The 22,101-nt window shown below is 53.1% G+C and overlaps 1 protein-coding gene and 1 long non-coding RNA gene across 5 annotated transcripts in view; one reads left to right on the top strand and one right to left on the bottom strand.

Annotated features, from left to right (window-relative positions):
* IQSEC1 (IQ motif and Sec7 domain ArfGEF 1) overlaps nt 1-21,750 on the bottom strand; it is a 127,020-nt gene extending 105,270 nt beyond the window's left edge. The window contains exon 1 of one of the 4 annotated variants that reach the window (XM_023192667.2): nt 21,201-21,750. In XM_023192667.2, coding sequence (XP_023048435.1) covers nt 21,201-21,268 — 68 coding nt within the window. In that variant the 5' untranslated portion in view covers nt 21,269-21,750. Of the gene's footprint in view, nt 1-14,750; nt 14,903-18,301; nt 18,503-21,200 lie in introns of those variants that run through there. The other 3 variants (XM_023192673.2, XM_023192672.3, XM_023192671.3) reach the window with 3 other exon arrangements.
* LOC111526772 lies at nt 10,404-12,508 on the top strand. The gene is made up of 4 exons (XR_004228839.1): nt 10,404-10,733; nt 10,954-11,071; nt 11,315-11,537; nt 11,663-12,508. It is a non-coding gene; the product is annotated as an uncharacterized LOC111526772 (long non-coding RNA).
* Nucleotides 21,751-22,101: the final 351 nt, after the last annotated feature.

The raw sequence follows: 22,101 nt of genomic DNA, 5'->3' as shown, positions 1-22,101 counted from the left end.
CTGTGATGACCACATGTTCATAAAGAAAAGGCAGCCATGGACATCAGGCAACAGAGCTCAGCTGGTAGAAGGTCGTCCAGATGACCTGCAGCATGCTTTTGTTAAAATGGGGAAAGAGTTTTCATCTTCACGAAAATGATGTTTAAAAATGTATTGTCTTGGCCTTAGCTGGAATGGTCAAAAATAATAATAAATAATAAAATTTATTGTCAAATGATTTTTGACAAGGTGCCAAGACAATTCATTGGAAACAATCATTTCTTTAACAAGTAGTGCTGGTTGAGTGCGATGGCTCACTCCTGTAATCCCAGCACATTGGGAGGCCAAGGTGGGCGGATCACCTGAGGTCAGGAGTTCCAGACCAGTCTGGCCAACAGGGTGAAAACCCATCTCTACTAAAAATATAAAAATCAGCCAGGCGTGGTGGTGTGCATCTGTAATCTCAGCTACTCGGGAGGCTGAGGCAGGAGAATCGCTTGAACCCAGGGGCGGAGGTTGCAGTGAGCTGAGATCTTGGCACTGCACTCTAGCCTAGGTGACAAAACAAGACTCAGTCTGGAAAAAAAGCAAACAAACAACAACAAAAAAACAAGTGCTGCAACAACTGACTATTTATACACAAAAGGATACATTTGGGCCATGCTTTCCACCATACACAAAAATTAACTCAAATTGATCAAAGACCTAAATGAAAGAGTTAAAACTATAAAACTCTTAGACAAAAACATAAGAATAAATATTTGTGACCTTGGGTTATACAGTGATTTCTTAGATACAACACCAAAAGCATAAGTAAGAGAATTAAAAATTCATAAACTGGACTTCATGAAAATTAAAAACTTGCACTTCAAAAGACACCATCAAGAAAGTGAAAAGATGGCCGGGCGCGGTGGCTCAAGCCTGTAATCCCAGCACTTTGGGAGGCCGAGACGGGTGGATCACGAGGTCAGGAGATCGAGACCATCCTGGCTAACACGGTGAAACCCTGTCTCTACTAAAAAATACAAAAAACTAGCTGGACGAGGTGGCGGGCGCCTGTAGTCCCAGCTACCCGGGAGGCTGAGGCAGGAGAATGGCGAAAACCCGGGAGGCGGAGCTTGCAGTGAGCTGAGATCCGGCCACTGCACTCCAGCCTGGGCGACAGAGCAAGACTCTGTCTCAAAAAAAAAAAAAAAAAAAAAGAAAGTGAAAAGATAAGGCTCTGCATAGGCTCATGCCTGTAATCCCAGCACTTTGGGAGGCAGAGGCAGAAGGACTGCCTGAGCCCAGGAGTTCGAGGCTGTAGGGAGCCATGATGATCATGCCACTGTACTCCAGCCTGAGTGAGTGAGTGAGACATGAGACCTGTTCTCCAAAAAAAAAAAAGGAACTGAGAAACTGAGAGAATTATATAACTGATACTGGAACCTGTATGTAGAGTATGCAAAGAACTCATGACTCAATAACAAGGAGACAATACAATTTTTAAATGGGCAAATGGTTTGAATACACATTTCATCAAAGGAGACATATGAATGGCCAATAAGCACATGAAAAGATGTTCCACATCAAAGAAATGCAAATCAAAACCACAATGAGATATGACTTCCCACCCACTAGGACAGCTAGAAGCAAAAAGCCAAACAGTAAAAAATGTGGGACAGGATGTGGAGAAATGGAAACCCTCACACACCACTGGTGGGAATACAAACAGATGCAGCCACTTTGGAAAACAGTTTGGCCATTTCCTAAAAGGTTAAACAGACAGTTACTATATGACCCAGCAATTCCACTTCTAGGTACCTACTAAAGAGAAATGAAAACATATGTCCACATCAAATCTTGTATGCAAATATCCATAGTAGTAGTATTTTATAATAGCCAAAAAAATGTATCCATACAATGGAATGTTATTATTCAGCAGTAAAAAGGAATGAAAGGCCAGGCGCAGCGGCTCATGCCCAACACTTTGGGATGCTGAGGCGGGAGTGTCACATGAGGCCAGGAGTTCAAGACCAGCCTGGGCAACAAAGTGAGACCCTGTCTCTACAAAAAAAAAAAAAAAAAAAAAAAAAGGGAATGAAGTACTGATACATTCTACAACATGGATGAACCTTGAAAAACCTCACGCTAAGTGAACAAAGCTAGACACGAAAGGACATGTGTTGTATGATTCCAAAAGGATATGAAATGCTCAGAAAGACATATCTACGGAGACAAAAAGTGGTTGTTGAGGACTTGGGATGGCACAAGGGAGTGAGGGAAAATGGGTATGTGGTTTATTTTCAGGGTCATGGAAATGATTAAAAATAAAATTGTGGTGATGGTTACAGAATTCTGTAAATATAGTAATAATAACCGAAATGTACACTTAAAATGAGTGAATTTCATAGCGTAAAGTATCCCTCGATAAAGCTTTAAGAAAACATGTGATGACTACATGTAACACAAGATCCTAGATTGGGCGGCAAACTTGGTAAAAAGGACATTATTAGGACAACAGGTGAAATGTGACTTTTAAGTTAGTTGTATATGAGATCCTAGTATCACGTCCATGTTAAACTTCCTGAATTTGACTACGGGACCATGGTTGTGTAAGAGAATGTCCTTGTTCTTAGTAATTATGTGCTGGAACATTATTTAGGGGTGAAAGTTACATGTGGCATGTTTGCAGTGACGTCTCAAATGCTTCTAAGGGGAAAAATGGTTTTTAAGAGAAAGCAAAATTTGGTGGAATATTATTAGTGGTGAGTTTGGGTTAACATGGGAGAATTTTATTTTGTATTATTGTTGTAACTCTTCTTTAAGATTGAAATCACTTCAAAATAACTTACAACTCTGAAAGAATCCACACATTAAAAAAATTATTGTTTGGACCTTGAAGAAATCTATGAACCTTGAATGGAGAAAAAGCCCTGAGCTAGTTGTGAACAGAGTTCCTAGAGAGGGTGCCCCTGCTCATCATGTCTGTTGCACCCCAAAGAGAAGACACAGCCAGAGCCAGAGGGCAGGGTGAGAACATGTGTCTGTATATGCCATAGCTTGTATTCATTCAGTCATTTACCCAACAAATATTTCCTGGGTGCCACCATGTGCAAGGGGAATCGGCTGTGAAGCAGACATAGTCAAATCCCTGCCCTCAGGTGTTGAGATGTAGCTGGGAGTCAGGGTAGCGCTCTGCAGGAGGGGGAACCCGATATGGAAACCCCTCAGCTACACCCAGGCCCCAGCCTCCCACCAGATCTGGAGCCTTGGAGGGCAGGGATTTGTGTCTGAATCACCTCTGTGCACTCTCCCTGCCTCCTTCCTCCCTCTCCTTGGATTATAAGGAAGTCAAACTCTGCCTCCACACAGCAAAGAGCTTTTGATCGCTGGGGCCCACAGGCCTCGAGAGGCCCAGAGCGGGGACAGGGCATCTATGCAGGGACACTTTCCACCAGCAAAGCTCAGAACAGAATCAGCAAGAGTGGGTGGGAGGGAGGGTGGCGGGGGGCTGTCCAGGTGAAGGACTGCAGGGATGGAGGGAAGCAATATCAAGGTGGGAGACTAATTCACCTCCCACCAAAAACCTGCCATCAGGCCAGCCACAGTGCTGGCCACGCAAATATCCACAAGGTAGCCTCTACCTCCACCACCCTTGACTCCTGGGGCCACTCAGGGACTCCAGCTCCTGGAGGTTACATGGATTCCCAGGCTGGGAACCCCTGAATTATTTTAGGATTTTAGGGGATCTTTCATCCCATATGTGCAGCTAACACTGCTGGTAGACCAAACAAATACTATGTTTCACACATGAACATCTTTCAAACCAAAATAGAAGCTGCTTTGATAAATAAAATTCACAGACTCCAAAGTCATCTAAAAATTGGTTCTTAACAGCTTCCTGACATCCTGTACTTTTTCAATCTTGGATATTAACCCTTGTGTGTGTGTGTGGGGGTGCATGGCATGGGAGCAGGGGGTGTCTCATAATTTCTGATGATAAACAGGTCTCTTCTCTTTACTGGAAAAGCCCGGGAGTGCAAATGGAATCCCCATACTTCATGGTGTGGGGGAAGGATCAGAGGATGAGGCCTGTATTGCTGGACCTCAGGTGGAGATTGCAGCCCAGGGCTCCCTGCTCCGCAGGGCTCTGGAAGATGAGGGGATCTGGGGACCCACAGTCAGGCACCCAGTGTTACTAGGCTGCCTGCCCCCAGCAGACCAGCAGTCCCCTAGGGCAGCAGCTGGGCCAAGGTTAAGTCTCTCGGGAGTCCTGGGCAGTAAGCATGTAGCTGGGTGACCACGGAGGCAGGCAGGCAGGAGGGGCCTGGACAAGGGGACTGACATTCACAGCAGGCTGGGCTGGCTGAGGGCTTTGAGGCCGGCTCTCCACCTGCTAGCTGTGTGGCCACTGGGCACTCAGGATGTGGTTAGGGCGATGGAGACTGAGTTTTTCATTTTGTGAATTTTAATCAGCGAACATTTAAATAGCCACCTATAGCTAGTGGCTACCGTTCTGGGCAGCCTGGCTCTAGAGGCTTCGTAGGGATGGGGAATGGAAATGGCCCTGAAGGTGAGCCAGCCAGCTTAGCTCCCTCTCCCTTCTCAGCAAGGATTTGAGGGTCCCCCTTGCAGGGTGAAGGCTGCAGTGTCTGGACAAGCCTCAGCTCCCTCCCTGGTCCGGCCCAGGCATTTGCACACATCACAGCACACAGAGTGCCACTGCCCGGGGCAGTGCACACAAAACCAGGTACTCTGTCCGATATGAGCAACTTAAGGGCTCTTCAAGGGGAATTTTATGACAGTAACTTTTTGACTTTGTATATAATGACTTTAGAGCTTACTCCCCTCACCCCAACCTGTGTGAAATAACAGCCCAACAAAATCCTAATGATATATATCCTGTGATTGCCAAATATGACCACAAATTCCTCCCATCCTGGTACCCAGGCCTCTCCGAGGTGCGACGTGTCCCCGTCCTCCCACCAGAGCGGGGGGCTGCTTCCCCTCTCCTTGGACATATGACTTTCCTTTCAGGGGAAGGTGGCATTGGTGATTGCTGTGCCTCAAGAGGCCTCGTGGCTTCTGGTCCACTCTGGGAGGGCAGCCTCAGATGCCATGTGTAGAAGGTGTGATTGGGGTACATGGAGGGAACTGAAGGGACCCCAATGTGAGAGGCTTGTCTGCCATTGTGGGGGCCATGTGGAGGGAACTAAGGGGACCCCCATGTGAGGAGGCTGGTCTACCACTGTGGTGGGGGCATGTGGAGGAGCCCGGGGGCACCTGGAGGGGCCTGAGCTGCCTGGCTGACAGCCAGCATCCACTGGCAGACATGGGAGTGGGGCCTTCTTGGAACTTCCAGCCCAGCTGAGCACAGCCAAAGGCAACCAGCACTACTGCCCAGATCTTCCAAACACACAATCACGCAAAATCATAAGTCACCTATGTTTTAAAACACTATGTTCTGTGTAGTTTGTTACACAGCAAAATCTAACTGAAACACACACGCACACAGCCCCCACTCTAGAGACTGCCAGCTGGTGTTGCAGCTCAGGGCCCACCCATGGCCCCAGGAGGCAGCAGCACACCCTGCAGCACTTCCTGGGCCCAGGGGCAGGGGCATGAGCAGTCTCCATGGGCCGCTGGGGAACTCTACCATTTAAACAGAACACAGACCCACGTGGAGCCCAGAGACAGGCCGTCTTTGGGAGATGCCTGGGGTCTGTGCTCTGGGCCAGGCTCTGACTGGCAGAGCCCCTGCAGCCTGGCCTCTCCTGACATATTTGCAGTCAAAATCACAAAGCCCTGCTACCAGAGGGTATTTCTCTCCCCATTTTATGGATGAGGAAACAGATTCAAGAGCAGGAGACACTTGTCCAAAGTCACTTTTGCTAGGCTTTGTCCTCCTCCAGGATTTTTTGGCCCCCATCCTTGCAGTGGTAGGGGCGCCGCTAATTCACAAGGGTGGAGTGCAGGAGAGGAAGCTGCGGGGGCTGCATGAGACTGTGGGGAGGGAATCATGTGTCTTCATGCAGACAGAGACCAAGGCAGTGAAGGTGGGGGGACAGAGCCCCTAGGAAGAGCATCAGGGGAGCTGTAGTAAGGACTCTGCCTCCAGCTGGTATGCAGGATCCAGACAGAGCAGGTGGGGCTGGCTCCGTAAATGGCCTGCTGGCGGTTCTAATCATCCAGAGGACTGAGCTGTCGGCCCAGCTGCCCCTGGGAGGAGGGCAGAGGCCAGCCTGGCTCTCTACCTGCCCCACCCACTGCACTGGTCCACCCTCCATGTCTCTAAGGAAAGCTTGGTTCTAGGTCTCAATTCTGATGCTGTCACTTTCTGGCTGGCAAGGAACTTGTGCGAGTCACTTGGCTTGCCTCAGTTTCCCCTCTGCAAGATAGGGCAGATATTCCTGTTGGACAGGATTGATTGTGAGAATGGAATGACGTCATAGTTGGGAATATCCTCATACACACATTAGAGCTTATCACCCATTCTGTACTTGAAAAACATCCCATGTTTTCTTTGCTGACGCTCCGAAGCCTCCACAGGCCACCCGCCCCTCCCTTCTGGGTCTATCTGAGGTTTCTGTGCTTGCAGATGAAGCGTAATTCTTGGCTGTTGGAAGTTTGGGGCTGAGTCCAGCCATCCCTCCCTGTCTCTGGGGCCCCACCCATACCCCACCCCAGAGTCCAGAGCCCCCAGCACGTCCAGCTCACCAATGGAGCCCACCCGTCCCCAGACCAAGGTCACAGAATTCCCTGTCCTATGGGAGGAGAGCTTGGTGATTTCTCAAAGTCCTTGCAGCTCTGACCTTGTAAGCCTGCACTCCTCTAGGAAGACAGGTGAGAGAGCAGAGGAACTACCCATCCATAAGCCCACCCCAGGAACCCCAAGGAGGGGCCTGGTGCCTGGCCTTCTGAGTGTCTTTACCTGAAGATGAAACGGGGTTACTTAGGTACTTCTTAGCAGTTCTGAAGTTTGGTACTGAACCTAGATGCCTCTCCTGGCTATGCCCGTCCACCACCATCACCACCTTGTCACCCTCAGTCTGGGGTCTGAGGCCAAGCTGGACACCTCTCCCTCCCGCATCGAAGCTCAGAGGTGAGCCTCAACCGACCCTTCCTCCAGCAAATGTCTAGGGAATGAGGTAAGCATCCTCCACCAGCGACCGTCAGGCTGTCCACTGTCCACGCCTGCCCAGACGTCCTCTCTGAGGGTGCTGCCATTAGCCTCCAAACCCTCTGTCCTTTGAGCCTGAATCCCCAGGGGGCTGTCCACACTCCTCTTCTCTCTGCCACCAGGCCAGTCCCCATCTTTGCTGGCCACCTCCTTCTTGCCCTCAGGTCCCCTCCTCAGGGAGGCCCTCACTGACCCGCGTGTAGCTCCCCACCGCAGCCTCCTGCTTCGTTTTTGTGACTGTGATGTTGGAAATGCTCTTGTTTATTTGTTTACTTGTCACCTGTCTGTCTCCCTCAACCCCCAAATGCCAGCTCTGTGAGGGAGGGGGTCTCACACTGGTGTCCTCGCTGCTTTGAGCGGTGCTGGGCACACAGTTGATGTTAGTTGGTTGAATTATTGGTAGAACAACGCTGTTGATCTGGCTCCAGGGCAGGAGCCAAGCTCACAGAGGAGGGGCTATCCGGCTAACCCAGTGGGAACCAGATGCGCCAGCAAAACCCATCCGGGGCTAAGCTTTCGGTTAACCCTCTCATTCGTGCATGAGGGGGTAGTTATTAAGCCATTTTCCAGATAAGGCAATGGAGGCCCAGAGAAGTGAAGTGACTTGCGCAAGGCCACGTAGCTTGTATACCGCAAAGCTGGGTCTTGGCCTGCCTTTCTGAGATCAACAGCCCTTCTCCCCTCCAGGGTTCCAAGGCTGTGATTCCGAGAGATCACCACACAGGGGAGGAATCCTGACAGCCCGTGAAGTGCCTGGCACTGGGTCAGGTCACTCGCAAAGGTTTGTTCATGTGCCTGCTCTGTCTTCATAGGTCTATTTTGCAGATATCAAACTGAGGCCCAGAGAGGCCTGGTGACTCGCCCTAGGTCACACAGTGCGGCGACAGCCAATCCAGGATGGGTGCCCAGACTGTCACACCTCTCCATGTGGTGGCGGTGAAGCTAAAGTGGCCTGCTGCCTTGACTTCCCCTTTGTGTCGTGAGGGTGTGGGCAGGCTGATTTCTGACATGCTGTAATGTCATCACGGAGGCGGGACCTCGCCTGAGAAGCCTTAGGGCTGAAAAGGGAAGTGCAGAGTGGCTGTTTCCCCATCCTATCCGCTCTCTGCCCTGGCCCTGAGCCAGGTGGGCGGCCAACTCCCTTTGACCACTTCCCCGGGAAACTCCCCCAGAAATGCCCCAGGTGTCGTCAGCCCAAGCATAACTCCAGCTTCCAGGCTCAGGACCCTCATCCCTCACATCCTCCTGCCAAGATCACCCCAAGCAGAAACCAGTAGGCATAATAATTAGTATGTGTGTATATATGTGCGTGTGTGTGTGTACTTTGCTGATTAGATATCAGCTATCTTATCTATATAAGGAAACAACAACAAAAGTGAAACTGACAGTGCGTTGAGAGCCAGGCTTTAGCACACCACAGCTCTATGTCTTAGGATCCCTCCTCTCTGCCAGTGTGGCACCTGCCTCCTACTCCCATCCTCTGCCTCCAGTCTCCTCTGCCAGCCTATCCTCTATCCAAGCTCCCTAGGCATCATCCTTCGCTGATTGCTGTAAGGCAGTGGAGCATATGGTTAAGATTCTGGGCTTCAGGTCAAGCTGATTTGGGATTTGAGGACATTTACTAACCGTGTGACCTTTGGCAAGTGACTGTGTCTCTCTAAGCCTCAGTTTTCTCATCTGCAAAACAAGGATCATAACAAACTCTACCTCATGGGGCTGACCCGAAGGGATGATGTATGGCAGATCACATGGCTCAGCTGGCCAGCCGGCAGGTCTTAGCAGGTCACAGCGGTGGACTGGCCAGCCGGCAGGTCTTAACAGGTCATAGTGGTGGACTGGCCAGCCGTCAGGTCTTAGCAGATCACAGTAGTGGATCGACCAGCCCACAAGTCTTAGCAGGTCGCAGTGGTGGATGCAGGATGTTTCTGCCTGACCAGCCTCCATTCTCACTTTTGGTAAGACACCCCAATTTTCTTTGGGGAGCCCAATCCTCCATTCCCAGTCCATCTAATTTGGGTCAGCTACCTCCAGAGCTGAATGCAGTACCAAGCTTGGTCTATCAGAGACAGTAGTTCATCCCCCCTGCTCAAGTGACTGGTCCAGAGATGGGTATGTGGTCTAAGCTAACCAGGGAGAGTTGATTCTGTCAGAACAGTTTCTGCCTGGACATGACAATTGCCGATCTGGAGCTGTGGAGGCCATCTGGGCAGAAAGGCTGTCTAGGAATGAAGTCAAAGAGATGGAAGAAGAGAAAAAGAGGCCGGTGTCTGGAGTCATGGTTTGAGCCCCCAAATCCAACTGTACCTGAAGTCCTGTCTGTTTCAGAAACAGAAGGCAATAAATTCAGCCTTTGCCTTAAGCCAGTCAAGCCAGTCTGAGGTGCCTCTTTTTTTTAATCAACCAAATACTGGTTAATAAAACTCCCTGCTCAAAAGCTCCTGGCAGCTCCTCTGTGCCTGCAGGGAGAGGCCAGCACCCTGGGCTCTGGGTCCCACTTGCCTTCCTTTTTGTCCTGAACTCTGGCCCTCATCCCTTCCAGACAGGTATCACCCAAGACTGCTGTTTCCCAAACACGCCATGGGGACTCGACCTACAGTTTCTACCCAAACTCTCCTCCACTCCCCACTTGACCGGTGCCTGCTGACTAGAGCTTGCCTCCTCCTGGAAGCCTCCCCATGCTTCCTCCACTCTGTCAGTGGCATCTACCTCCATCACTCTGCTTATTTCCCCAGAGTGAAATTCACTTTTTTTTTCTTTTTCATCTTCAAAAAACTTTGTCTCACTGTATCATTTAAGAAATGAACATCCTGGACTGACTTGGGATTTGACAAATTCACACTTGGTTTTAACACACCATGTGCATTTCCTGAGCCCCAGGCATACCAGCAGACACAGGGCTGAAAGACCGAGTGCCTACCCGTAGGGGCTTAGAGGTTGAACCAAACCATTTCCCATTTGGCTCAAGTCCATGGATGCAAAAATGACCATTTTTAAAATTTTAAATTCAAATTTATTTTACTTGGGGATAATCATCACCGACACTCATTGAGCCATTGCTAGGTCATCGACTATGGGCATGTCCATGTATGGTGTTATTTAATCCTCACTCTGGGAAATGTTATCCTCGCTTACAGAGGAAGTCACTGAAGCTCAGGGAAGTAAAGGGAGCTGTCCAGGGGGTTACAGCAACTCTAGGGAGCTGACCCTATATTCTAGCCCTTGTTATCCTCCCTGGCCTTTCTCAACTGTGTGTGAATACACTGGGACCAGCTTAGAAGTCTTTTTAACATTCACTGTGTCAACTCAGCACCAAGCTGGCTTCCCCTGGTTGCTCATAGGCAGGTGGCCGTCCACACCCACTTCTGTGTGGGGGCCTCTGGTGTCACACTTCACACTCCTGTTTTGTAGGCATCAGGTTTCAGATTTGCTGTTTGCTTCCGCTGCCACTACCGGTAGATCAGAGGCTGGGGAGGTGTTTCAACACATGACTGTTTTGAACATGGTGACTTCCCCATCTGTCCCTGCCATGCCATGGGTAGCATCCCAGCAGCCTCTCGACAGCAGAACAGAGGCCACTGAGCCTGGCCAATGAGTGAGTCTCAAATTCTAAGTTCATGGGGGAAATGGTTTCCTGGACTCACTTAGAAGGGTGGTTTGTTCCAGCACCTGATCAGAACCTCTGGCTCATTCTCTGCAAAGTGGGCATGAGGCACCACCAGAGGCTGTGGAGTGGCCAGAATGAGGCAACATATGGAGGGTATGTGGCACACAGTAGGTGTTCACTAAGTGCTCATTCTCTCTTTTCCTTACAGCCTTGCTGCTGGGGCTACCTTTCACCTACATGTAGGCTTACTCGCCTCCACCCCCAGCACGGCCCAAGAACCAATTCTCTGAGTTCAGCCAGGACTTCCAAGAACCTAGCACAGCCAGGTCAGCCCCACTGGGTGTGAGTCCTGAACCCGACCCTAGGCCCCTGCTCCCTCAGTTGCCACTCACCAGGCCACCTCCTCCATTGTTCCTAAAATCTAGCTCATCTGCCACCTCCTCCAGGAAGCCTTCGGGGAACCCCTCCAGATAAAAACTCCATTGTCCCTCCTCTGGGCTCCCACAGGCCTCAGAGCTCACCCCCTTCTCAGCCCTGAATGCCCTGTGTAGTCATTTCCTCTTTTCTAGTCCCTTCTCCCACAGAGTACTGTGAACATCCCCAAGACAGAAATGATGTGTTGCTCACCACAGCCTGGGCCCTGCAGCTGGCCTGTCACAGGGCTGGCGACGACCGAATGAAAGGAAATGTCTAATGTTTTCTGAGCACTTGCTACATGCCGGGCACAGAGCCAGGGATGCCCGCATGGAGAGGGCCTGCCTCACAGTGAAGACAGTAGGGAGGAAAGCAGAGGTAAGAGCTGAAAAGTCCAAATGCATAAATGAACGCTGCGATTCAGCCATTCCTGAAGCTAGTTACCCTCTAGACTTTGCAGTTCCAGGAGGCAACGAAACCCCTTTTCTGCTTATGCCTGATAGGTTCGGATTTTCTGTCACCTGCAACTAAGAGAGCCCTCACTGACCGACTGAAGCTCAGAGATGGCACCCAACACACCCCAGGTCACATTAGCTACGAAAGCAGCAGAACAGAAACTCCCACCAAAGTCTGGGCTTTTTTTGTTTTGTTTTGTTTGTTTGTTTTTTTGAGATAGTCTTGCTCTGTCTCCAAGGCTGGAGTGCAGTGGCATGACCTAGGCTCACTGCAACCTCCGCCTCCCAGGTTCAAGCAATTCTCCGCCTCAGCCCCTCCAGTAGCTGGGATTACAGGCGCCTGCCACCACGCCTGGCTAATTTTTGTATTTTTAGTAGAGACGGGGTTTCACCATGTTGGCCAGGCCAGTCTCGATCTCCTGACCTCAAGTGATCTGCCTGCCCTGGCTTCCCAAGGTCTGGGCTGTTAACCACAGCCTGACCACACCCCAGGCCCAGCTAATAACCACTGATAACCACTCGATGCTCCCATACACGGAGTACAGTCCAGATATCCACTCTGCCGGCGGGGTCCTCTCACCTCTTTCCCAGAAGCCACTGGAGTTACACTGGTTGGGATTTCTGGGCATTGGTTTGCAAGTCCCTCAGATGGGGCTAATGAGCTCACCCTTGCAAGCAGGTCAGAGGACAGCTCACACTGGCCTGGCCCACAAGGGACTCAGGGAGTGAAGGCCACAGTGTGGACCCTCCAACCTTCCCTCAGCTGCCTGATGGCCTGCAGGTGTTTTCTAATAGCTGACATGTGTCCATTAAAATAAAATACAACCAGCCGGCCGCGGTGGCTCACGCCTGTAATCCCAGCATTTTGGGAGGCCGAGGTGGGTGGATCATGAGGTCAGGAGATCGAGACCATTCTGGCTAACACGGTAAAACTCCGTGTCTACTAAAAACACAAAAAATTAGCCCTAGAGCGTGGTAGCGGGCGCCTGTAGTCCCAGCTACTCGGAAGGCTGAGGCAGGAGAATGGCGTGAACCCTGGAGGTGGAGCTTGCAGTGAGCCGAGATTGCGCCACTGCACTCCAGCCTGGGCGACAGAGCGAGACTCCGTCTCAAAAAAAAAAATTAATTAATTAATTAAAAAAATAAAATACAACCAACCGCTTACCCCTCCTTTTTGCCTATCTCCTTCCTCTGCCCTACTCGCCTTCACAGAACATGTCCCCACCATGACCTATCATGCATGCATTGCGTTAGTCATATATCGCTTAACTCCCCAACACCAAGAAGGGCAGGGATGGTGTATCTGGTTTATCACCTTTGTACTCTCAGAGACAAGACAGTGCTTGGTACACAGTAGGTACCCAGTAAATGTTTGTCAAATGACTAAATTAACAAATGAATGATGTGCATGAAACTCTGCACAGAGTCATGGATGCTTAAAGGCTCCTGGTTTCACCTGGCCATTTCACAGGTAAGGACACGAGGCCTCAGGATGGGCTCCCCTGGGGTCCCCAGGCAGGCAGCAGGGGCTCTGCTCTGCCCTGTGCCTCTGCTGGGCCTTGAACACAGGTGTGGGCAGCCATCTGGCCAGGCTCCCCAGCTTGCACCCCGGAGTCCAACAAAGGCAGGTTGCTGCTGGAGGTAGCTGAGCTGGAGGCCAGAGCCCTGGACTCTGAGCTATAACCCCTGAGCCCAACCTCTTGGGGTTCTTGGGCCGACAGCCCCTGGTTCACTAGGGTCATCAAGCCTCCCCTAACCCAGCCTGAGGGGCACTGTGCCCTGGTAAATCTCTCAGTGAGATGGGAATCCGGAGTCACCTACGCCCACAGGGAGATTCCCCACCGAGGCCTGCTTCCCCATGTAAGCCTCACAACAACCCCGGAAGGGAGGACTTTCACTGTGGGTTATATGGAAACCCAGGCCCAGCGATGTTGGGACATCTGTTCCATGTCACATGGCTGGGACACACTGGGGAGCTGGGATTTGAGACAGAGTGACTGACCCCTCAGGGCACTGAGCAGCCTTCTGTCTGCAGCGTGCGGCCAGGAGTGAAGGTGCCCGTTACTTCTGTATCACTGGGCCTCACTTTTTCCATCTGCCACGGGTTGGGCTCCAGTCCTAAGGAAAGGGCTATCCATCTTGCCTGCCCCCAAGAGCCAGGGCTGGGATGGGGGAAGCTTGACTAACAGGAGTGAGAGCTGCCAGACTGCTCCCCGAGGCTGGATCAGCAAAAGCTTCCTCTGACCCATCTGTAGAATTCCCTGATGACCCCAGTGAGCCAGGGGCTGTTGGCCCAAGGACCCCAAGAGGTCGGGCTCAGGGGTTACAGCTCAGAACCCAGAGACCATCCCCCAACACCTCCCAGCCCCAGGGATCTGCAGATCCTCAAGGTTCTACTCTGGATCATTTCAGAAAGAAACTCAACTTGTCAGTGGGTCAAGGGTCTCCTGGGGGGACACACACTGGGGCACTGCCAGATGAGAAATGGCCCCAGGGAGCCTGGGGCAGGGAAGACTTGTGCAAGGCAGCGTCTCCTCAGCACAGCTTGGGGAAGCCTTGTGTTCCCTCAGTCATAAAACTCCATTTGCTCAAAGTTTATGCACCATAGGGTTGAGGGGAGCAGCAGTGTGGGAAGAAAACACACCAACTATGCTCTAAGAGCCCTGGGCAACTGTGTGACTTCTGAGGGCCTCTGAGGACTTCTGACTGGTGTGTGACTTCTGAGGGCCCCAAGTTTACTTGGCTGTAAACTGGGCATTGTCAAAAGTCCATCTTTCTCAGGGTGGTTGTGAGGGCCCTAGGCAGAGACCCAACACTCCCAGCCATCCAGGTGGGCTGTGGTGCCCTGGTTCTCAGTCCTAACAGGGTCTGGGGCTGGTCTAATGCACAGGGGAGCTAAAGAACTTCCCCTTGCTGCTGTGGGGAAACACCTGGTGTTCCTGGGCCCAGGGCGGGCCTGTGTGCATTCCTGGCAGTGAGAAATGGGTCACAGAATACAGCTCTGAGAAACAGTGAAAACACTGACGACAGCCCCCAAGACCCTCACCACGGCAGGCTGCCCTGACAGTCGCCAGCCCCTCACAGGTTTCTCAGGGCTGCCGAGGTCCCCTCCCCGGGCCAGGTGGGTGGTACTCACAGTCTCAAAGTGGACGGGGCGGAGGTGTCCCTGGAACCCCAGCAGCTGGCCTGCCTCTGCGGCCCCAGGGGATGAGCTGTGGGTCCATCCCCACAGCAGGTCCTGACGTCTGACTTCCTCCCTGCTCAGTCGGCATCCAGGAAACCACACCCAGGGGAGAGGATGCCAGGCACCCTGGGGCCCCCACCCACCTGCTCTCCAAAAGGCCCCCAGGCACTGCTGAGGGGGCTTCTTCCAGGTCTGGCAAGCCCAAATGGCTTCACTGGGCAAGCCCCAGTTAATAAATTATACAACCACCTCCCTGGCTAGTCTCTGGTGGCTGATTGTGTTTCAGGGCCACTTAAGTTCCAGGCAGGCTGGTTTGTTCAGAGTGCCAGGCCCCTGCTGGATCTCTGGCCACACGGGCACTGCACTCTCACGGAGGGCCAGCTGGAGCCGGCAGCACAAAGGCAGTGTGACGGGGTCCCTGGAGAGAGGGTGCCCTACTTACTTAGCAGCTTGGGCCCAAAGGGTACCCAGGGTTGGTGCCAGGGTAGGGTGGCCAGCCTTGTCTCCCCATGGCCAGGCAGGGCACCCCACATCCCCCAAAGGGGTGCCATCTAGAGAGCCACCACCAGCCCATCCTGACATTCCCAGTGTCCAGGCCCAGGCCCCTCCTCCAGGAAGCCTCCTCCCCGCCAGGAGTGCTCTGTCCCTGTCTGAATTCCCAGTGCGACCGCCGGCCAGTCTGTCTGTCTCCTTCTTTGGGTCTCAATTGTCATCTCTCATCTAAACAGTGGCTGGCCACCACATCTCAACTGGCCTTCCCTGCCCCCCACGCCCCACCACTCCCTCTCCACAGTCTCATTTCCTCACAGCAGTCCGGGTGATGGTTTTAAAACAGAAAGCACAGCGATGTTACCCAGCCGTGGCTCCCCCGCCCCAGTCAACTTTCAAGCCCTCTCCAGGATCTGGCCCTGCCACCACGGTGACTGCTCCTCCCTCCCTCCCTCCCGACTCCTGCCGGCCTCCTCCTCCATGCTTCTCCTGCAGGTGCACACAGACCTCAGGGTCCTTACACTGGCTGCTCTCTCTGCCCGCTCTTCCCCAAGGTCCTTACAAACTCACTCCTCCCCGTCACTCTCAACGCAAGGCCACCGCCGCAGACAGGCCTTTGTTTTCTTTTCAAACAGTCTTATTAAGATATAATTCACACACCATATAACTCGCCCATTTAAATTGTATAGTTCAATGATTTTATTAATAGTATATTCCCAGAGGGGTGTAACCGTCACCACTATCTATGTTTAGAGCATTTTCATCACTCAAAAAGAACCCCTCCCCAGCCCTGGATCACCACAAACCTACCTCCTGTCTCTATAGATGTGCCTGTTCTGGACATTTCCTAGAAACGGGACCATACGCTTTGTGGTCTTTCGTGTCTGGCTTCTTTCACTTAGCATGATGTCCTCAAGGTGCACCTGTGCTGTAACATGTGCCAGAACTTCATTCCTTTTTATGGCTGAATAATACTCCACACTATGGACAGACCACCTTGTGTTTATCTGTTCGTCCACTTTCTTGACCTCCCAGGCCATGTGGCTCCCTCTCCCCTGATCACTCCGTCATCCCTCCCAGTTTTATCTTCTTGGCACTGATCCTTGCCTGAAGGCATCTTCATTTGTTATTTTCTTTTTATCGTTTCTCTCTCACTTGAACATCTATCTGCTCCAGAAGGCCCAAGTGTTCCCCTCACTCACTGCTGTATCCCCAGGGTCTAGCCCGGGTCAGCACCCAATAGGTGCTCAGCAAACTGCTTGCTGACCAGTGGAAGAAAGCCTCTTCCCATGCGCCAGAGTGGCTCATGCCCATACCGCCTTGCTGTTGGGCTGTGAGCTCTTGGCAACAAGTGCTGCGCTGCGGTGCTTGCCAAGAAGAGCCTCATCCACAACTCCAGTGAGGAAACCAATAACGCAAAGCCTTGGACTCAGGTCCTCCTCTGTGCTGTGGGACAGTGCCCCTCACAGGGTGGGCGCTGGCTGGCTGGATGTGGGAACACATAGTTAGCACTTGGCACAGTGCCAGGCACAGAGTAGGTCTTCACTCCCTGCACAAAGACTCAATGCAGGGAGAGGGGGCGGCAGCCACCAGCAGAGATGGAAACTGAGGAGAGGGAGGTGAGGCTGGCAGGGCTGAGGCAATGGTGAGGCCCATGAGTGAAAGGGGAAAGCGGCCATGAGGGAATTTGTGTGTGCTCCAGGCAGTGCCTGGAGCCAGAGAAGTGGCGGCTCTGCTCTGCTCTGCCTAGGACCTCCTGCCCATCCTAAACTCAGCTCTGGGCTCTTCCCGGAGATAGACAGCACAGGCCAGGGTGTGTCCAGAAGGCATGGGTGAGGAGGAGGCTGGTGACCCCTTCCTTAGCCTCAGTTCTGGTCTCTGCAGACTGTCCAGAGCTGGGGAGCAGATGGGTTGTGAGGCTCAGAGCGCAGGGCCAGGCCACTTCAGTGTGTGGGTAGGTGGCAGCGGGCACCATAGGAAGGATGGTGCCAGTTCCAAGAGGGAACAAATGTCCTCGCATCAGAGCTGCCTAGGCATGGCCCAGGCTGGGAGGTGGTGAGCGCTCTGTCCCAAGAGGAACACCCACTGGCCCTCCTGCAGAGAGGCATCAGATGGCTAATTGTCCAGGAAGCTCCCTGGAAGCTCTCAAAGGCTGGCTGCCAGCTGAGCTGCTCACGGCCCTCCTGCCCAGATGCAGCCACGGTGGGAAGGCAGAGGGGGGCAGGGCCAGGGCAGCCAAGGCCACCCCACTCCTCACCAACCAGCACCCTGGGCCCCATGTGTTCCAAGCAAGCTGCCCTGGCCCATCAAGATGCTCAAACGCCCCATTGGCTCTCAAGGCACAAAACGATCTTTCTTTTCCAATATAATGCCAGATGCAAAAGTGATCTTCCTGCCTGACCTGAGAGGGGCTGTAGATTTATCAGGGCACTGTCCTGTACCCAGAGCAAGGCCTTTGTCTGCCAGGGGCCCGGAGGTGAGTTCCCAGAGAAAGGCCAGCCAGGGAAGAGGCAGGGACATGAGGGGCAGGGAGCTTGTTAAAGGGTCTCATCCACCCTCCAGAACTACTGCATCCCCACACCTATCTCACAGGTGGGGAAACAAAGGCTCAGGGAGGCTGCCTGTCATACAAACAGCCAATGCCTCAGCAGCACCTACTGCAGCCAGGGCAGGCTTCCAGGCATCATCTCATGGAAGCTTCAGAACATCTCTAAAAGTCACTTTCAAGGTAGGAAGGGGCTGAGCCCAATTTTGAACTCAGGTTGGCCTGACTTCTGAGCCTGTGTGCTTCCCACTTCATCATGCTATCGCCCCAGCCCCCATGCTGAGACTCAGAGGACAAGGAGTGGGTGCCACAACCATGCACCCTGATGGATGCCAAGCCAACAGAAGCCAGTGGTGACCTGCCAGGAAGCCCGCTCAGCTGTCATGGCTCCCCCTGCACTCTACAGGCGAGGAAACAAGCCCAGAGAGGTTTAGCAACTTGCCCGAGGGCTGCACATCTTACAACCTACCGTTGTGGGCTGTAAACCCTGGGGTGCCCAGCTCCCAAGTTGGTCTGTCCAGGATACAGCCTGCAGCCAGGATCATTCCTCTCAGAGTCCTCGGGCCAAAGTTCCAGAGATCCTTTTCCTGGCTCCTTGACTGCGATCACCAAACCCCTAGGCAGAGGGCCAGGGCTGGCAGGCCCACAGCTGCTCCACACACACCTCTCGCTTTTCCAGATGTGAATGGGACCCAGCCAGGGGCAATAGGCTCACTCGGAGGGGAATCTGAAGACGCAAGTGGAAAACTATGCGCTGTCTGATCACAGCCCTCCAATCTGTCCCTGTGGCCGCCGGCAGCTCCGCCTCAGGCCACAGACCTGCTGACTCAGGGCTTCCCTGGCAGCCAAGGGGGCTGGGATCCGCAGAGGGCCTGCTCCTGGCTGGCTGACTGGTTGGGGCGTGGCCTTAGTCCTTTCGGGGGCTCTCAACAGAATAGGGTAGGGGTCAGGAGGGCAGAGTTCTTCTCTTGGAGCCCAAGGCCCATCCTCCCCAGCTAACCACAGGGATGCCTGGCACTTATGGGTGTTAAGAGTGGGTTTGGGGCAAACCCAGTGCCAATTATGGTGCCCACACCCACCCCGCCACTCTCCTCTCATTGGTGGTGAGGAGGCCACCTGCCAGTGCTCGTGACACCCCTGTGAAGCTACCTGCCCATCACCACTTGACAGCCACAAACCCTCCTGTAAGGCCCCGCCCCACAGCCCTGTCAGGTGGCCATGCCATTATCCCCACACATCGTGGATGAGGAGACTGAGGCACAGAGAGGCCAGTATGTCAGCCTCTGTGAGGTGCTGCTGCTTCTCCTACAGACCATGTGGGCAAACAGCAGCCAAGAGGGAACGAGCGAATCACCCTTGGACAGGGCATGGCGGGTCTCCCAGTGCTGAGCCCTCTGCATTCCGTCAACAAGCCCTGAGGTTTCCAAAGTGCCAATCCCTGGAAACCTTGGGACAGAACGCGACTCAGGAAAATACAGCTGTGGTCACAAGGAAAAGCACATGGAGCACTCACCAAGTCCAGGACTCACCCGCCACCTGGCCCAGCTCCCAAGTCACCCACCCAGGAGGTCTATCCCGGGGTCTGGGGCAGGGGCAGGCAGCCGCTGACTCACTCCAGGGCTGAACTCTGCCTCTCTCCTTTCCCAGAGCCAGCCGGCATCCTCGTCCCAAGAGAACACTTCAGCCCTCACTGTCTGCCCCGCTCCCTCAAACCTGCCCAGGCCCAAGGCCCGCCATTGAGGCTGAGGCCCAGGGCCCCAGACATTCTCACCCAACAGCAGAGACAACTATGGCCACTGTAATTATGGTTTCTTATTACAGTGAGAGTAAACTGCATGGCTGGGTTTCCCCTTTCCCTTTGGCTGCCAGGAAACTTGTCAATTTTTGCCCTAAGAGAAGAACCTCAGGACCCTGTATATATCTGTTCTGTTCTATTTTTCTACCCTAGCTCATGACATCCTATTCTAAATTGTGCTTTTTCCACTCCGGATTCTTTTTTTTTAGAGATGAGGTCTTACTGTGTTGCTCAGGCTGGAGTGCAGTAGCTATTTACAGGCATGATCATCGCACACTACCCTTGAACTGGGCTCAAGCATTTCTTCTGCCTCAGCCTCCCGAGTAGCTGGGACTAGAGACATGCACCACCATGCCTGGCTTGTGATTTTTTTATTAATTATTTTATTTCAGGTATTTTCTGTAAGCTGTCACAAGTATTTGGGGACGGAAAGAAGAAAGGAAAGAAACAAGGAAAGAAGGATAAATAGAAGAAAGGCAAAAAGGACGGAAGGAAGGAAGGAAGGAAGGAAGGAAGGAAGGAAGGAAGGAAGGAATGTTTATAAAGTTTATACACCAGATAGTGAGGGCAGAAAGAGGGACAATCTTTCAATCCCATACCTGTTGCAAGTCCACCCTTTTAAATAAAAAAATACGCCCTTAGGTGGTATCCAAGTACAAACACATCTTCCAAATAGGTGGCTGCCTCTAAGCCCTTCCATACTTCCATATACAAATTCTGGCCCCATGTAGTTCCCCTTTACAGATGAGGAGACCCCAGCCTTGCCTAAGATCACATGGGACCTGGCTTCCTGAGCCCCTGTCTCCTTCCTTCTGACAGCTGCAGAGGCTGGAATGATCACGGGTGGTGTCCCCTCCTCAGAGGGCCAAGGAGCTCTGCTCCACCCTTTCATTCCCACCATGCAGGCACCATTCCAGACACCCCCACCGCCCCCCACAGCTGTCCAGCTGGGGAGAAAGCTCAACGGCAAGGGTCATCGTATCCAACACTGACTGCATGCTGGCGCCATGCCGGGCCCTGATCTTAGTATGTATTACCTCACTAAATCCTCACAACAATCCTGAAAGGATCTGCAGATGGGAAACTTTGACTAGAGAAGTGAAGCCACTTCATACCACTAACAATGCCAAAGCCAGCATTAAACCTGGGCAGCCTGGTGCCTGAGTCCGGGTTGAGCCCTCAGACACTCAGTGACTGACATTTACAGTCACACGAAGGAATCACTACACCAAGTGCTGAAGGGACGAGTGTGAGCCCCATTTCACTGGTGAGAGGCTCAGAGAGGCTGTGGGGCAGAGCCAGGGTCACACAGCTGTGCCCTGTGCCAGCATGTTATGTAACACATGCTGTACCTGCCCCTGGTGTTCCTTTCCTGAATGGGTGCTTTGGGTCCCAGGCAAATGCTGCACACCCCCCGGCCATGGTTCCACTCTCTTCCTCCCGCTTCACCAGAGACTGAAAGTTGCTCCAGTTGCCTCCATCCCAGCTCCTTCCTGGACCCTGTACAGCCATGCAAACCATCCAGCCCAACAGTCGACAGCCAGGCAGAGCAGCCACGCACGCGTCCCGGTACCTGAGTGTCCTCACAGAGATGCAGTACTTCCACATAAGGCTCCACACGGCACTGCCATCCCCCTTCATGCCTGGCTACTGCGGTGGAGGAGCGAGTGGCCGAGGGGCCCACCACCACTGCCCCACCACCCAGCGTCTCCTGGCCGGGGACCGGCTCTCTTCACAGATTCTCAGGTCCCTTCCTTCTTCATGGTGGGAAGAAGGAAGAAAAGCTCCCAAAGTCAGGGGAAAGGGGAGGCACCAGCTGCCACTGGCCACTGCAGAGCTGAGCCACAGGCCCCACTATCTGCCAGCCAGCCTCTGTGCCCTGGTCCTGTCTAGCTGCTCCAGACCTTCCTGGCCAAGCGGCCCTCACACACTAGACCCTGTGGCTTCTGCACAACCTTGCGCCTGCCTCCTGCCAGGAGACAGTGGTGGCTGCAGGCCAGGGGAGCAGTGAGTCACTCAGGGCGGGATGGGTGAGGGGCGTCCGCCGGTGAGGAAAAGCTCAGCTGCCGGAGCCCAGGGGCTGGCCCTGCGTCCAGAGGCTGGTCTGGGATGGGAGAGGCGAGCTCAGAGAGAGGGAGGCGGGCGGGGAGGCGAGGGCGGGCCCACATCCTCCCCATTTCCCCAGAGGCCTAAACCCAACTCCCGCCCCACAGCCCAAAGCCTGCAGCCCTGCCCACCAACCAGCTGGCCAAGACGAGGGTGGAGGAAGGGGCTGCTCTGCCACCTCACTCCCAGGGAAAGCCTGGGGTTGACACAAAGCAAAATCAGGGCTGATCCTCTAGACAGTGGCTGACCCTGAGGGTCTCCAGCTGGTGGGTGAGATGGTTTCCAGCCCTGGCTGGGCCACTTCTTTGCTGTTTGATGCTGGGTGTGGTCAGCCCCCTCCGGCCTTAGTTTCACCTCAGGCTACTGTG

This window comes from Piliocolobus tephrosceles, chromosome 2 (assembly GCF_002776525.5).
Source record: "Piliocolobus tephrosceles isolate RC106 chromosome 2, ASM277652v3, whole genome shotgun sequence".
In the NCBI taxonomy this organism is placed as follows: domain Eukaryota; kingdom Metazoa; phylum Chordata; class Mammalia; order Primates; family Cercopithecidae; genus Piliocolobus; species Piliocolobus tephrosceles.
Note: the sequence above shows the minus strand (reverse complement) of the source record. Positions and strands in the feature narration are given on the sequence as shown.